Source organism: Gavia stellata, chromosome 16, assembly GCF_030936135.1.
Source record: "Gavia stellata isolate bGavSte3 chromosome 16, bGavSte3.hap2, whole genome shotgun sequence".
Taxonomy (NCBI): domain Eukaryota; kingdom Metazoa; phylum Chordata; class Aves; order Gaviiformes; family Gaviidae; genus Gavia; species Gavia stellata.
Genome location: NC_082609.1, coordinates 2,643,534 through 2,661,757, shown reverse-complemented (window position 1 = coordinate 2,661,757; position 18,224 = coordinate 2,643,534). Strand labels below are relative to the sequence as shown.

At 41.1% G+C, this 18,224-nt stretch overlaps 1 protein-coding gene across 1 annotated transcript in view; it reads right to left on the bottom strand.

Moving 5' to 3' along the window:
- Positions 1 to 18,224, bottom strand: part of RAPGEF6 (Rap guanine nucleotide exchange factor 6) — a 106,306-nt gene that overhangs the window by 53,036 nt on the left and 35,046 nt on the right. Inside the window, exons 5-6 of the mRNA XM_059825276.1 lie at positions 8,585 to 8,654; positions 2,704 to 2,847 (exon numbers count right to left, since the gene is read on the bottom strand). Coding sequence (XP_059681259.1) covers positions 2,704 to 2,847; positions 8,585 to 8,654 — 214 coding nt within the window. The remainder of the gene's footprint in view (positions 1 to 2,703; positions 2,848 to 8,584; positions 8,655 to 18,224) is intronic.

The window sequence follows — 18,224 nt, the reverse complement described above, 5'->3', positions numbered from 1 at the left end:
TTGCATAGATAATTCCCCTTAAAAGCAAAACACAAGAAAGCTTCTATTTAATGGTGAAAGGAAAAATTCTGACCTGGAATACAGCAACACTGAACTTCAATACCTATATGATCTAAGTTTTCTTTAGAAAGCAGAAAACTACCTGTGCCTGAGAGATCCGGCATTTAAAAACTGTCACGCGGAGTACTCTAACACCCTCCCAGCGGAGCCCGACTGGAGCCCTTGCAGGCTGGAAAGCACGGAGCCCTCCCTGAGCAAGCAGGGCTCACAACGGGTCGCTCAGGCTGCATTCAGCATCTGTCAAAGAGCATTTAGCAACAGGCTGGAGCGTGAAACACAACACTGCGTCCATTCATTAGCATTATGCCAGAGAGGAAATCTGCTGGTGAGTTTGTAAACAAGTTTTCCCACTCTGGCAGAAGCATTATTGCAAGTTCCCGTCAAACGAAAGTTTCATTCAGAAACCCTCCTCCTTATCCCGCCCGCTCTCACATGGGCTGACACGAAGGGTTACACTACAGAGCCTGTTTTTCAAGACCATGGGGAACCAACAGCCATGTATGAGCAGACTCCTATAGGTAAGAGTTAAACCTGGGCACAGAACAAACCGTACCTCAGAAAAATTCATTGTTTTGCCAGATTATAATAGAATACAGAAAAATACAGGCACCCAATTTTTATTTACTTGTCAAACAGGCAGCTGGTTATCGTGTTTTGATTTCTTAGTCATCTGTTGAGTTACAAATTACTTTTTGCTGCACCAAGTACTGGGAGTATGACACTTCCCAATTAGGAGCTTACAGTCTACAAAGCAAGGATTGGTATTTCAATTCAGGCTGCTGAAAACCCAACAGCTTGCAGATTTTCTATCAGAGAGGTGGTTGTTTACTCCTTGCCACTTAGCACTCACTCATCCAGGAAAGCACCTAGCAGTGTTTTATATATTCCTAATTAACTGACTTAAAAGCAGATTTAGGAATGTGCTGCTGATTTATGAAGTTTATACCATCTCCCATCAAATGCTGATCAAAATATATATATTCATAAATCTGAGGAAGCCACCAGGTTTGCAACGAGAAACTACACGTGCAGAGACACGCATGCGCTCCGTGAGGTTGGTAACATAAAGAAATAACTCAAGGTGAGGACAAATCCTAATGAGGACATAATTTGTTGACTAATCACAATCCTGCGAGTGTACCACACTGACTCCTCGCATCAATAACCTCTGAAATCGTTCAAGCAGCCGTATAACTTGGTCTTTCTTAGGGCAAAGATGCTGAGTCCCTTCTCACGCGCCCCTCCAGGCAAGCTGGACAGGTAGCATCAGCATCGGCTGTTCCTGGGATTCTCTTCCTCTTACCGCTGAAGTCTGAAAGTTATTTTCCGTGTGCTTATTCGTTGTCACAAACACCAAAGAGAAAGAGACAGATTTTGTCATGCACAGATTGTAATTTAACTCCTAATAAAGCCTGATGCACGACTGCCCAGCGCACGAGGATCCAACATCTCATTTCGTCAATAACTACTTCAGATGACTTATTAACGATAAAATCCAACACATGTGACAGTTCTTGAAATGAGATGGCAGAGGACGTTAACTTCAAGAAGCATTTTCTCTTCCTGTCACAGCCACGAGAGCTTTTCTGCTTACAAGACAAATGCCAGAGTAACCTCTACTCACAGACATGCTAATGCTGTGGAGAGTCTAAAAATCACCACCTGCGATCCAACAGCTACCAACATGCAAAAAAACCCCAGCAGTTTATTCCGAAACAGAGGAAACCTTTTAAGTTTTTATCTAACTGCACACATCAGATATTTTGGAGTGCAGCAATTAAGAGAGGCTTTGTACCTTTGGGGGAGATGAAAAGGAAGATGGGGAAAAAAAGGGGAGAAATTGAATTTGTTTTTCTCTTTTCTGTGCATGAAGACTACTCAAGGTTTGTGTACTTCAGTGTTAGTTCTGTTTTTTAACCTTTGCTTTTCAAAGCAAATCAAAGGATCCAGAACAATTATTTTCAATGAAATAATTTGTCTAGATCACATGTATATCCTGCTACCAAGCAGGAAGTTTGCATGTGAAAAATAATGGTGAAGAGAAACCTTCATAAAAGCATTGTGGCCTTGAAACCACAGCTGTACGTGCCTTCACACAACGCAGATTATGTAGTCTGGGATGTTATTTAAGACTAGCAAATGAGTTGCTGTTACTCTTTTTGATGCTTGAATTACCACTATACTATTTTTCAGCAAGTAAACATGACCAAGTACAACAACAGTGTTAACGCTGTATTGAACTGCATTCATGATTGACTCAATTTCAAACCATTGTTCAAATTTATTAAGGAAAAAAAGAAAACCACCAATTCCTACGTCTTGCCAAAAGAACTCCAGGTAAAACCAGCAAAAACCAAGAACAACCATTTCTCCATCCAGCAAACATGTTAAGATATATTTTTAGTGCTCAACTGAAAACCCCTAAACCAAAAAAACCTCTTTTTAACTAGTGCCTGAATCTTCACTTCCACCCATCGTGTTCAAATCCAAAGCACCCTATTGCTCCCCACAAGAAAACAGCATTCTCCAAAATGACAAAGACAGTGTGTTTCATCTCACCAGCTTTTCTCAATAAAACAAAACGCCTGCCACCGCGCAGACGGCACAATGCCAAGGAGACCCGATGACGGAGAGCAGACTCACCGACAGGTAACTGCTGGAATCCACATTGTCGGTGATGGTCTGACGCTCACCCCTCTGGTTGATCTTCCGAAACCTCCGACGGGACTGCCTGAGCGGGACTTCTCTTTGCAAGATGTTTTCCTCATTGTCTTTGGAATTCTCCACCTGAAACACATGTTCAGGCTCCTGGTTAAACATCCAGTTCTTCCATATCACCGAAAGCCGATGGAGCCGTATGAAGCTCATGAGGAAGGAACAAACATAAGTTCAGAGCAGTTAAACTTTTCTCAAGAAAATGACTGCAGACGTTTCGGAGAACCACTGCTGCATGTCTCAGAACTACGTTATTACAATGAGCCAGAGGCCGCAGCTTCCTTCCAGGAAATAGGTTTTTTAAAAAAAAAAGTAGAAAAGGCACACGTATCCTCTAAACAATGTCACTCGCCAGCAGAAACCCTTTTGCACCCACACATATCATACAACAGGAGTCACACACACTGCTCGTTTCAAGCGTATCTTCAGCACAGAAGTTACCGTTTCTTTGAGTATTTACAATCTGGTAAAGGCACTGAATTATATCCTATTTTTACTGGTGTAAGTTTTAAAAACATAACTTATGTCTAGTACCAGTCACAGCTAAACAACTTTAAATATTGCAGCTTTTTATAATAGCTACTTCACCTATATGATACTGACTTCTCATCGCTTCCAGCAAATTATAAAGAAATAACTGGAAACTGATTCATATCTTGATGTTAAATATTATTTGCGACTAAACATTAAAAATTAGGTAAATTTATCTTGTTAGCAAAAGCCAACATGAAACCTTTTTATCTCACTAGTTAAAATCCCTTTTTTCTATAAAAAGCAGTCCCATCCTTTCCCATTTCCTTTTGATGTTTTGGAAAAACACCTCCTAGCAGGAAGCAGAACAGACACGCATGCAAATAGGCTGCAGCCAGGCAAGAAGCTCCTCTACAATACATTTACTGTATCGGAGTTTCTGTTGTCCTCATTGATATTTTTTTTTTAAGGGTTTTGGGTTTTTTGGGGTTTTTTTTTGTTGTTATTGTTGTTGGTTTTTGGGTTTGTTTTTTTTTTCCTTCCAAATTTTGCTTGAAAATCCTAACCATAAGACTTTAGTATCGGAACAGAAGAACCTCTATGTGGTCTTACGTAGCCCTCACTTCACATACTTCAGTAGGTTATCTCAAAATTAAAATTCAAAAGGTATAAAGGAATGAAAACTAGAAAGACTTAACAGACATGAACAAGAAAGTAACCAAAATATCTAAACCATCACAAAAGCAAGATCACATCTACTTTCCACATCGCTTTTTCCGAACAGCGAAGTCTGCCTGCGGTCAGAGGAAGGTGCAAGCAGCTGGGCTTGCCTTCTGGGTTATTTTTAATTCCATAGAGAAAAATATACGTTCACAACATGGGTTCAAGATACAGTAGTCAAAAAAGAAGAGTGAAGCTCACACCACAGTGTTGTCAAAAAAGAAAGCAGAAGAGCAGAGTTCCCTAGCAAGGGACAACCACACTTTCCACTAGAATTTTACTACTTGTCTGCAAAGGCACAGGACAACGAGCAAAGATACCGAGTAGCAGCGCTGCTATAAGCACCATGGTATAAGGATGTAAAAAAAATACAAGGCATGCAGGCAGACAAAAAAATAAAACAAAAAAATCCTTTTAAACAGGCTACTTAGTATCATCAAAAAAAGTAGTAAGACACTGGATATAGAAGTTCTCCTTCACCTAGCATGGAATACGGATTTCTAGTTAGAAATAACGTTACTCTCAAATTACGCAGAAGGCTTCCAGAAGCCAGGAAGTTTAGTTTCATACACAGTCACTCTGTGAACCAACCGAAATCGTTCCGATTTCATTCTTAATTTTGTATGTGTGCTACAGTACATGAGCTCCTTCGATAAATGCATCATTTCCTTTTTGCCCTGCATTCTATCCTATAGGATCATAGAAACTCAAAAAAGCGCTGAGCTTCTCCAATGTAACAGACTAACCTGGACGCCGAGAGCTCGCTGAAGTGGCCGGACAATGACTCTTCCAATACTGATGACCCTTATTATTACAAAGTCCAAAAAATGAACAGGTATTTTTAAGACTAGACTAAAACAAACACTCACTGTAAGATGAAATTATTTTTCTTCCGCAATTCTAATTGAAAACTAAGAAGTGAACATAAATATATTATTTGTTAGCACAAAGGCAAAACAACCAACTGCTAGTGGAAACTCAGAAACTGAGACCACCTGCTTCCTTCGGTTAATGCCACTGCTGCTGACAAAACAAAAAAAAAAAAAATCAGAAAGCCAGCAAAGACCTCCTCCACACCACATAGCTTCCAGTTTAGTACCACCAGCACCATCAGTATTTCGAGTCCAGCTGACCGTCAGATCACTCACACCTGTGATTTACAAGAACAAGAGATTTACAAGAACATTTACAAGTGATTTTTGACATGCTGCGCATTAACAGGACAGGCAGGCCAGGGCTCCCTTGCCCTGCGCATCACTCAGCCGTGCTTTCACCTGGTTAAAACTAAAAATTGCTGTTGGCAGGGAGCGTATTCAACCTCCTCACAACCCCCTGAGCGGGATGAACACTCCTGCGGAAGAATTCAGCATCTCTGGGGACGCTGCGAGCCGGGCCCTGGAATGGGAGCGGAGCGAGGACTGCTGTCCTGTGCCACCGCGGCAGCGGGGAGGACCAGGCTGATCGACACCCCACCAGGCGGGCAAGTCAGACAGAGACTGCTGCCCCGCAGACTTCTTCGCATTATTTCATTTTCAATCTGTTACAAGAAGTCTGGAATAGCGTGTTAACTGGCTAGTTTCTAACCAAGGGTGTTGTTTTATTAACCTGGAATACTGGCAGCAGCAGAACGCTCCCATAGGGCCAGCTTCACCCACAGCACTCGCTGCCACGTAAAAATCGAGGAGGATCGCAGGACTCGCCTCCAGTTCACTCTGCAGTCCGTGCCAGCAACAAAGTATTTTCCACCTCCCAATAGCACGCTGCTTTTCTGAAATCTTACGCTTAGATCTGAAGAAGCAAATGAAAGCACCAAGGAACAACAGAAAGGAGACTTCAGTACATTGAGAGAGGCTGCAATTCTGGGCCATTTTCTTAAGTGATAAATGGACCTATTATTAATTCAATAGATTGCTCAGCCTCCAAAAATATGAGCTACAATGCCCATTCACACACTATCTGTTATCCTCATTAACTTAAGTTGGCCACATTTTATGGCCTTTAAAATAGGTCAGTTCCCAGAGGATTCCCGCTACAAAACTGATTTACATTCGAAAAAGAAAGAGAAAGAGAGAAAAAAAAAATAAAATCTGTCAGCAGCAGAGAACGATGGTGTTCTTTAACTACATTAAAGTGGCTAATTCTGTTACTTGAAGATGAATATTCATTATGTATTAAACCTCATTAGTATGTTGCAAATTAAAAAAAAAGAGAGTGAAAATAAAAGAATTAGGATAAATTAGTAAGAATTAATCAGGGAAATGAAACTCAAGTACACCTTGTGTCAGTGCAGATCATTAGCAAGGTGCATGCCGCCACACTGATGCCGTTCTCTCACCCCATTTGAAGTCCTACCTAGGCAACTGACAGTTAATAGTACCTTGAAGCTACATTTACCTGTAAAACATGAACATAAAAATAATGAAGCAACAACTTTGCACTTCTAGTTCTCTGATTTTCCTACAGAAAAATATAGTGAAGTTCCAGAAAAGGATTTACGGTACTTCCAGGTTTCTCTATATTCTCAGTGGGATTTCACTACAATTACAGAAAGCTCAAGAGGTTTAAAACGCAGAGGACAGCTGTCCAGGTTGTGCACTTGGCTGCAGGAACAACTGGCAGCGTTTGACGTTGCTGACATGGCCAACGCTGGCTTCTCCAAAGACCGTGACAGTGTGCTCCTCTGAAAAAAACTCATCACAGTTTTAGCTGCTCAAGCTATACACACACAAAATGCTCTAGTTTCTTCATAAGATATTTTAATAAGGTCATTTTCTCTCCAGTAGCACACATTACACAGAAGCTACTCTTTTGTTTGCATCTTCTATTTTTTTTTTTTAAAAACAACAGTGATAAGGCCAAACAAGGATTAGGTATTGCCTACAAATTTCATGTTGTCACATATTTTGCCCATGGAATATGTTTCATGAAAATTTGCAGATGCATTTGCAGTAAGTGAGCCACCAGCCAGCCCCGTAAGGAAAGCCGCACGCTTCCCGTGCGCGCTTCAGACTGCTCCCGCTGTGACGGCGGCTGCATCCCCGGCTATTAGGCTTTTGTAGGAAGCAGCACACCATGGCTGGTAATGTCTGCAGCACCAGTTATAGAAGCTAAGAGTTGTATAACTGGTTTGTTAGTGAAATTTGTCCAAACAGACCAAATTCTTCTCTCTGTTACATCAACGTGAAGGATTACAGAGATACAAAAGGTCTATACATGATCGGAGAAGCGGGTGTTTGTTGACGCCAGGAGTGTTGAGGTGCAAGGCTCAGCGCACTCCAGGCAGCGGACATAGGTGTACTCAGCACGCCAAATCCTGGGCAGCAGCAGCTAACAGGCAAAAATGCGAAGCAGCCGTGGCAAATCAGAGTGCCTGGGGCATTCACGTGACACGGCTGCACATATCATCACCCAGACAGTCCTGTGGCATCCCTCAAGGCATAAATCTCTCCCCCAAAACTCCAGCTTTGAGAAGAGACTGGATAATCAGGAATACACAAGTGAACTATTTCACTCCAGAGGACTCAGACAGGCTCCTTGCACTCTCACCTGCACTTACTTCCTGACATGGCAGATTGTAGCTTAAAACATCTGCTGCAAAGAGCGTATTGCTGATGCTATCAAAGCCCATGAGCAGAATCAGACTGCCCCTGCACAGAAAGAACAGCACAAAGGACAGCAAGCGTACTCAGTACAGGACATCTGTGGCGTCCACAGCTGTTAGTGTACTGTGAGAAGCCAATTTCTCATAGAAACTGAGTATTCGCGTACTCAATGAGTAAGAGACATCGTCAAATACTAGTTTTAATGCTACCATTTCTAGATATAAGGAAGCTAAATCAATCGCAGTGTGGAGATCTAAGCCTGTTAACAGACACGAGGCCTCTCAGAACAATAAACGCTTAGGTTCCAGTTCCACTAGCAGCATCTCGTAAGATCAAAGTTGAAAGAAATCTTCCTGAGTCCCCAGCCGCACTACTAGGGTACAACATCAGTCTGCACTACGGAAAAGCAATCCTAATATTCCAGCTGCTGACAGTATGTGTGTATCAACCTGGGAAGGACTGAGTTACAATCTAGAAGTACACATGAACTTGGCAATATAAGTATTCCGAAGAAGCAGAAGGAAAGTTGGACATGGAAAAGGCCGATGACAACTAAGCTGAAAGCCTTATCCTTCAAGCTGGGCTAAGCAGTGTTATGTTCCTTCTCCTCCTGCAAAGGCCAGGAGTAAGAGGGCCCTTCCTACCAGACCCAGCACGCCTGGCATGGCTGGTGAAAAGCCATGAAATGGGGGGGTGGGGATGGAAATACAATATTCAAGACAGCAGTCTATCGTTGCCTGACTCAGGAATGCTCAACTCAGCCAGAACTGGTAGGCTTTTGAAACTCAAGTAAGCATAATTTTAGAAAGAATGACCTAATCATCATCATCATCTAGCCATCTAGATTAAATTTACATAGCTATTGCTGTTACGATAGCAGCCATAGGTATAATTGAAATCAAGGCAATTTTGCTGCAATTTTATAGAATACTTTACAATAAGCTTTCCGCTATAAAACAGAAAGAATTTGCTGAAACCAGCAATAGATTTAAATACATTTGAAAAATCTGTCTTACCACAATCATTTCTGAAGGCTCCAATATGATACATTCGCATCCTCGTTTTCCTCCAGACTGCTTGCCAAAACTAGAGTGGGATGGAAAAAAGCAAACAAAAAAAGAATGAGATGAACAGCCTATTTTACCTTTTCAGTAATAAAAATAAATTGGCAATAGTACATGCTACAATATCCTTAAAAACAAAAAAGGACAAAAAAAATTGATGAAAGCTATTGTGTGAAAAATTCTAACCAGATAGTACCATTGTAATTTTTTTAATTTACTCAGCACCTCTCGTCATAGCCTATGTAAAGCCTAAAGAATGTTCTTTTGTAAAATCATTATTACTTGCAGATACTCAAAACCACTCACAATGCATTTCAGTGTTGACAAGAGAACATTAGTAAGTGTTAATTAAGCATTAAACAGGCTTTGTAAAAACAAATATACATAAATTCCAAAAACTCCGAAGTAGTACTTTGCACGCAGCATTTTTAATGAGAGTTCCCTCAACTCCACGTCGCCCCTTTGTCCTCTGAGCAAACAGGAGGACAGAGAACCTCTTCTCTAAAACTGAGCCTTAACTTGTGACCTCTGCCTTTATGTTGCTTCTCGGGCCATCCCAAGGAGCATATCATCCTGACGGGTTCTGTTTAAGAAATATGAAAAAACACAAATGCAACAAAATGTGGTGGGCAGCATAACACAGCGACTAAGGAAAGAGGCTAAAAGCAATCCGATGTGCTTCAGCTGATCGACTCTAGAAGGTGATGACCTTCAGGACACCTAAGAACAGAGGTGACTTTAGGGGAATCGACTCTGGAGAAGGTACCCCGCGAGCAGATCTGAGGGTGCTGGAACTACCAGCAAAAAAAGAGCTGAGCTAGATACTGCTAGGGGGGTGTGGGGGGTGTTACAGACCAATAACCTCCTAAATCAATTTGTGAATGTAGTAGCACCTAGAATTGAAAGTATCTGGCTTCACATATTAAGTAAGTTTGTCTTCACTACAGACCTGTTAGCTTGAGTTAGGTATGCTCGACCTACCCCACTCAACCCAGCTCAAGTGAAAGCGATCCCACACAGATGTCAAATTAGAAAAAAACCTACTTGATTAACAGCATCCTGGCTGGATTAGCAGTTCAGTAGTTGCAGCTGCTGTGTTACAAACTCAGACTGCCAACAGCAATCACGTTTCAACACGTATCAGCAGGTGAAATAACTGAAGAATCAGTTAACTCAAAGCAGAGATTAATGTGTGAATTAAAAGGAGGCTAAGACAAGTGAGGAGACAAATCCTAAGAAAGTGGGTCAGCTCCATCTGTTTTCACTAAGGTTACTTTTAGGAAAGTACATCTGAAACTTCAGCCACACAAAACATTTGAGTTACATACACAGTCATCTCTACAGCAGATAGCCACTGAAACAGGACCACTTTGCAGAAAACATTTAGAAGACTCGTGCTTATGAACTATGTATTAGGGGAGCAGACAACAACTTTTGCAGGACACCTGCATTTTCAGGAAAGGAACTTAAGCAACTAAACTGTGAAGTTCTTCAAGCGAAGCTTCAGATTATTCCATCAAAGAAATTATCAGTGTAATAGGTTAGGATAAGCATTACAATTAACAGTTTTGATTTTGCTAATGTTCTACCAGGGAAAAGAAAAAAAAAATATCTTTAAATTACATGATTGCCATGGAGTCATAAACGACAACTGACATTTTCTCACCCCATGCTATAGCAGGCCAGAGAAGCACAAGTTTCACACACAAAACTGGCATTTTCACACATCTATAGCAAGCAACTCATAGCTAAAATTTTCCTGCCTTCTTTCATGCTTTTTCCACACAGCGTGTGATCCAGGCGTGACAGTCTTGTGTATTTGCAATATATCAAAAAGAATGGCCAAACTACTCCGATTATTACAACAAAGTTAATTTACTTTAGACATTACAGAAATGTCGTTTTCATGTAAGCTCAACATAAGCTCTAACTTCAAGGCAAACTGAAATTCCATGTCATGATTTCTCCACAAACCAAAAATCAAAGTGAAACCAACTTTGCTAAGGTATCATTTGCAATTGCACAATAAAGTTATACAGATCTAATTCTATCCCACACAACAGAAAACTAAAGACAATAGATTTCTAAATGAATGACTAAATTCTAAAGGAATTACATGCAACTGGAAGATTCAGTTTTTGCAGCTTTTTAAAACAGAAACAATCATTATCAGTTTTACCGCAACAGATTACTACTATTGCTATATGCCCGGTAGTTAGGAAAAAGCTACAATTTTCTGCTGAAGGTTGTTCAAGCACAGTATTTTTACTGTGTAACAACAACTGAGGTTGAGGGAGGGTTGTTTTCTTTTTGGTTTGTTTTACATAAACACATCTATGAAATACAGCTACTGTCAAGCTCCCCTCTGCTTACGTTGCAACATTTGCTAATTAAGTAATGGCAGTAAACAATAACACTAGGAAAAAGAACACCGCCTGTAACAAGGGTCAAGCTCTTGGCACTATCATTTCTGGTCCATGAAGCACTTTACATCAACTGAACACTCAGAAAAGGATTATGTTCCAAAGACAAAACCCACCCTTCTACTCCTAAAGAATAAACTACTCATATTTACAAGTCAGTAGGTCAAGTTTAATTATTTCCTGGTGCGCATCATGGGATGTTTTATTGATTATACCACAACAGAGCTCCTTCAAAAAGAGGTTTTTCCCCAGCCATAACCACCATGTTAAAAACTGGGATTTTTAAAACATTCTACTTAATTAAACATACCCATGTTTTAGAAACATGGATTTTCATCATAGAATGGCTTGGGTTGGAAGGGACCTTAAGATCATCTAGTTCCAACCCCCCTGCCATGGGCAGGGACACCTTCCACTAGACCAGGTTGCTCAAAGACCCGTCCAACCTGGCCTTGAACCCTTCCAGGGATGGGGCATCCACAGCTTCTCCGGGCAACCTGTTCCAGTGCCTCACCACCCTCATGGTGAAGAATCTCTTCCTAATATTTAACTTAAATCTACCCTCTTTCAGCTTAAAGCCATTACCCCTTGTCCTATCACTACAGGCCCTTGCAAAAAGTCCCTCTCCAGCTTTCTTGTAGGCCCCTTCAGGTACTGGAAGGCTGCTATAAGGTCTCCCCAGAGCCTTCTCTTCTCCAGGCTGAACAACCCCAACTCTCTCAGCCTGTCCTCAATGGAGAGGTGCTGTACCCCTCTGATCATCTTCATGGCCCTCCTCTGGACTCACTCCAACAGGTCCATGTCCTTCTGATGTTGGGGGCTCCAGAGCTGGACACAGTACTCCAGGTGGGATCTCATGAGAACAGAGTAGAGGGGGAGAATCACCTACCTCGACCTGCTAGTCACGCTTCTTTTGATGCAGATTTTAACCTTCTTAATGACTCATCCCATATTTTTCTCCAGAATACAAATGTGTCACTTCTTTATCATGTAAGAGGTTTGGTGACCAATGTATTTCACTAATCTGACAATTTAATCAAGGCTTCAGAACAGTGTTCATTCCTAATTGTCTTGTAAAATTACACAATGAAATGTTTAGAATAAACAGAAACTCAGCTGTGAAACCATTCACCAGGGAAGACTCTTCAGTAGTAACATCCACGAACTTTAGTAACAGGCAAAAAGAAAATATCATTAGCAAACACGTAAGCAAAGATGCACACGTATTTGTCCAACTGATAGAAGGTGGTAATGTACGACATTTCTCACAATTTATTTTTTTAAACTAAATTAATCAACATTAAAGCTCAACTATTTGCTTTATTGGTTTGTTGTCACAGAATTAAGAGTCTTAATTAGTTCAGGCAAATACACTGGGAAAAATTAAAAATAGCCAGAAGATGAGTGCGTGCGCATCCAAGGGAAAGACAGAGTTAAAGTCTTTGTGAGAATTTTAGGTGATCAGCAGTTACTCGCTTCTCTTTTTTTAAGAAATAATTTCAAACAGTAAATTAATTAATAACAAGCATTGTGACAGTAAAAGAACAGAATCATTAGGTTTTGGAGTCACCTACTCATGTCTAGTATTAAACCTGCTATCTTCTAGTTAATAAATATTTACATTTTAAAAATTAACAGTACAGTACTTACAAAGGTATGAAAATGCTTAAGAGATTAATTGATTTCAGTAGCAAAACATAAGAGGGCATTTGGAAATGGAAAAGGTTAAGTTGAACAAAGCTTTGGAAACGGAGGAGACAAAATCCTGTTTGGAAAGACAAGAGCAAGCTTTCGCATGGAGCATTCTGCCAAAGCAGAAGGAACACTTCTGTGACAGCAAATTACTTTGAGAAGTTTTAGGTCGGCCATTAAACACCCACCCAAACCTAAAGCATGCTGCTTGTCAAAGAAGAGAGCTCTGAAAAGTACGTTTATTCTGGAAGAGATAGGGCAATCTTTTCTTTTGGGACTAATCTACCCTTTGCTGTGGTGCCAAGAACACATGGTGTTGCTTGCAGGAGCCGTCATTCCTTGGTCTTACTGGTTACCCAACTCAGCACTTCAGACCACCACGCTCCCGCGAGACCGCAACCATGGAAGTCACTTCACGGGGCCAGTGAAGTGGGGAGGTCCGATCCAACAAGCCCATTTCAGCCGGGCATCAGCACCTCTGCTTACAAACCATCACAGAAGCTTCTCCAACCGTAAACGCATCCCTAAACGCTAAGTCCTCTTGATGTCATATGTGGCAAGATAGGGAAGTGGGAAAGCCTCATTAAGGTACAGCATGTTACGTGTGCTTTAGTGCGTTCAAGCAGAGAGTGGGAAAAATAATCCAATTAAGAATTTAAACTAATACAAATACTGAAAGTGTGAGAAAAAATAAAACTAATGTAAATTAAGCTCTACTTACAGAGTAAAAACTATGTCAAAGGACATACTACCATAGGTATAACCATTGAACTTTTAAATGGCTCAACAATTAAAATTTTTCTTGATCTGCATATTTAATCACACATATTTTAACAGGGTCTTAAATTTAACATCATTATTCTATAGCTTCCCACTGTTGGAAGCCCAGAAAATTCAGTACTATAAACTACATTACACTGGTTTTATTTATAATTTTATTGTACGCTCCTGTCACTTAATTCTCATCTATTACATCTACATCATTAATTTTCAGACACTCACTTACTGGCTTGCAGCACTGTCATGGGAAAAAAATGTCTTCCACATACCAAAGGCAGCTTTGTTTACCCTTGATTTATGGATGCCTCATTTGCAAGAAACCTTGTTTTCCTCCTGATTCATTGCCATTCATAATTAAAAATGCCTAAGCAATTGCATCATGTGAGAAAGGAATGTAAGTTAAACTGGCATGATATCATATACCAACCACTAATGGGTGCTCAGGCCATGGGATCAGACTAGAGCTACCGAAACAAAAAAACCCAGAACTGCAAATAACACGGTTCTCAGTATCAGCTGTTTCACTCGGTTCATCCATCCCTTTTCCACTGCACGATTTGCTAATACAGAGAAAAACCTCCATGACTGCTGAGCCAAACTCCAAATTCTTAAACATCCAAGCACATCTTAAACATCCAAGCATATGCTCGACATTACTGACACAGGTTCACTGGAGAGAGCCTTTGATATCTGAGAATACTCCAGTTTTCAAACTCATGCCCACTCCCCAAAATACTGGCATTTTAACACAACCTAACAATATACAAGAAGGAAAGGCTTTAAAACTTCTTTAAGGCACTGGAGCTGTAATAACAAACCTTGCTTTTACAAGGCAAACTACCTACAAAAGACCCAAATATATTTTGAAGATAACAAAGTAGTTCTTTAATTAGAATCATAGAATCATTTAGGTTGGAAAAAACCTTTAAGATCATCAAGTCCAACCGTTAGCCCAACCCTTCAAGTCCACCACTAAACCATGTCCCTCAGCACCTCATCCACACAGCTTTTAAATACCTCCAGGGATGGTGACTCCACCACCTCCCTGGGCAGCCTCTGCCAGTGCTTCACCACTCTCTCAGGAAAGACATTTTTCCTCATACCCAGCCTGAACCTCCCCTGGCGCAACTTGAGGCCATTTCCTCTTGTCCTGTCGCTTGTCACTTGGGAGAAGAGACCAACACCCACCTCACCACAACCCCCTTTCAGGCAGTTGTAGAGAGCGATAAGGTCTCCCCACAGCCTCCTCTTCTCCAGGTTAAACAAATAAAAATGGGATGTCTACAAACACTTAAAACTTTCTGAACACAAATGTTTAAAAATTCTTAATATCTAGCTGTTAAGCGACCTGAGTGTTTGGTGCTGAAATACAACTGGAATGTCAAGACTCACAAATTTAAGGAATGGCAATCACATTTACCTTGAGAATTTCTTGATATCAATATGCTGAAGTTATTCACTACTGATGGTTTCTCATTATGCGATAATCAAAATACAGTACATACTTTAAAGGTAAAAACACAGCCTGTCCTGAAGAGCTTTCAGCCTACAAACAGATGGAGCCTGAGACTGAATGCCTTATTATTTGTTGGAACACTAATTAGCAGGCATCTTCACATTTACAATAGTCTACTACCTCCTGAAACAATATTTTCAGATATTTCACGCATCAAAGCCTTACATGATGAGATGTCAGGCACTTTAAGATTTGTTCTGTATTTTCCAGGAACTACAAAATCATAAAATTACCCCAGCTGTACGAGTTGGTACCAGTAACGTGCACAGTTACCGGTGATTGTCGATAAAGCTATCTGCAGTAATGCTCAGTACTGTATGACATGTAGGACTGGGCTGGGATACTGATATACCAGTTTCTCAGGGTAACAAACAAAAGGCTTGCAATTTTTTGCAGATACTTTACTCTTATGAATATACTTGTCTCTCAAACTGCCTCTCTGCCTGTCAGGCTGCGTTTAGGAACACAGAGATGAAGACAAATTGTACTTTTTGCCACCGCAAAGAGAACCCCGTGACGCCACACATCCAGTAAGCTGCCTGGATTTCTGCATGCAAAATGGTTTTGCATTGGAAGTGCACAACTTGCCTGGAAGAGACAAGTTGCTTAAGAAATGGAGCTGCTGTTTGTTTGGTGGGGTTTTTTAACAGATGAAAATGTGGGTTTTTGGTTTTTTTCCCCACAAGCCAGGACTTACCCTTCATCTGAAAAGCATTTCATTTTTCCTCTCGTCAAAGAGTGCCTCTTGTGTAAAACAGCTGTTCCAGCAAACACCCCGGACATCCACTGCAATGTAGCTGCTGCTCCAATCCAAGATAAAATCCCTTCAGTTGGCACTGAATGTACTGTACAAGTATATTATGAATGGCTTGCAACAGCCATTAGTATTATTAAACCCCTATCCAAATACTCTAAAAATGTATTTTTACACTTAAATTCCTTGTCATTGGCTGGGAAGTAACGAAGTGGGGAAAACCTGCATAGCCGCAGAATCGGCAGTAACGCAGCCGCGCTGACTGCGGATAGAGAAGGCAGAATCCACCCTTCTTACATTGCAGTCGTGGCAGATGAGTGTAATCGACACCAAAATCCTCACGGGAATAACTTGTTTTTCTGGGCATCTGCACGGAGGTCTTAATTTCTCTAGATTTTTCCCAGATCGACCATCATCTGAAAAACCGGGCTGCTGGGGAGTCTCTCGGCTCCCTTTCTGGAGCACACGGTGACAGTCAGCAGGGTACCCTCAGGAGCCCTTGCAGCAGCTTGCAGCATTTCCCACAGCATTGCAAACTGCCGAGCAGCCCCAAATGCACTCTATTTGCAAAACAGAGTAAGGACATGGGGAAAAAAAGTTACATGAGCGCAACCAAAAGTTTCAGCAAATGCAGGTGGCAGGGTTTCATGACACTATATGCTGTGCAAGTCCTGAGCATTTCAGAGTAACTTAATTACAAAAATATTAGAACACTTAACTGCATCAGAAAATGGTTTAAAGGAAACCTGAAACCACAAGATACACGGCTGAACGCAAAATACCAATTTCAATTAATGCTCAGTCATCAAAAACCATTTTTGCATTAGCCCTCAATAACAACATCTAGCAGGTTTATCTCTTAAGCTTGCTGAAAGTTTTAATTGGGAATTACTTTGGAGGCTGCATAACGTGCTACACAATTTGCAGGCTACAAGCTCAAGATGTCTATACTAATTACTTTATACTCTGAACACGATGATGCTTTGAGGCAGCCTGTACCTTACCACTTTCTGTGAAGCTGTGCAGCTATTCCAGGCCTAGATAGTCTTAATAAAATTATATTTTAGATACAAATAAACCAACCGCATATTACCCTTTGCTTCCAATTTCACATCTCTTGGACTTTTTTAGTTTAGCCAATAAAAAAAAACCTGTTTCTGTGGTGCGATCAGCATCCCTTGCACTCTAAAACCTCTGTAGGGCAGCCATTGTAAGACACTACCAACAGAAGAAAAGGAAATTACTGGGGGTGGGGGAACTGTGGACAAGATTATTTGGTCATTTAGTTCTGACAGGTCTGGATACAGTCTTTCTTCATTACATACTCTTTCAGCTTTCTTAGAAGATTGTTCCATGTCAAAAAAGATGCACCAAGTGCTCTTAGTTCGGAACACCTTCCCAGCCCTTACCCAACAGCAGCAGCTCCAGTACGAGGAACTGCACATCGGGAGACCAGGGCACGCGGCCTCTCACCAGTGCCTTGCCTCATCTCACACACATTCCCTTATTCCTCAGAGTATTTTCATCACAGCACTAGCACTGCCAGAAGAATTGACATGAACAACCATATCTGAATTAATTAGTTTTACAAAATACATTTATTGGTAGCATTCCCAAGTTGTATCACAGTGTTAGTTTACTTACTGGCTGTCAGGCAATGCTAGAAGTTACAGCCACCACTTACAGAAATGCCCAGGGAAAACAGCACCTCATCTAGAGCCACAGATGCACTGAATAACCACTGCTTCTTATCCAGCGGTGAGTATAAAAAAAAAAAAAAAAATCTATCTGGTCTTGATAAGCACAGGGATGTAAGCCTAAAGCTGTCGTCTTGAAAGCAGAAAAAGTCTACAATAGTTAGTTGCGAAGAGCTTTGAAGTCTGAAGCAAACACACATCCACGGAGTATTGTCCAGAGACCTCTGCAATTTTCAGTCACACAAACAGTAAGAGATTTAAATTACAATTGTTTCAACCAGCATCACAATTCAGAACCTTACTGGCGACTGCAAGTTCATCAAAAATGATATTTACTGTATGCCAGCAGTGGGCTGGCACACGTATGTATCTAGACCTTGGCAGCTGATGGAGAAAAAGCAATATTCCACGCTGCAGCCATCGGGACTCAAACGGCAGAGACTGGGATGGAGACGAGCAAGAGGAGGAAGAGCAGAGGCTAAGGAGCACTGGGACAGAGCTTGGATACAGCAGGTACACTCTAAGCAGAAAGCGGTATTCAATGAAGTTAAATCTGGAAGGGAGGAGCAGTGGGAGAAAAATGCCAGTATACCTTTTACTGGCAGAAGCTGGGAATGCAGCTCTGAGCCTCTCGTTTACTTTTTCAGTGAATGGCACAAATTCACGAGAGTTTGCAGGAAACAGCACCACAGGTTTTAGAAGTAAAATTGATCTGGTTTTAGATGATACA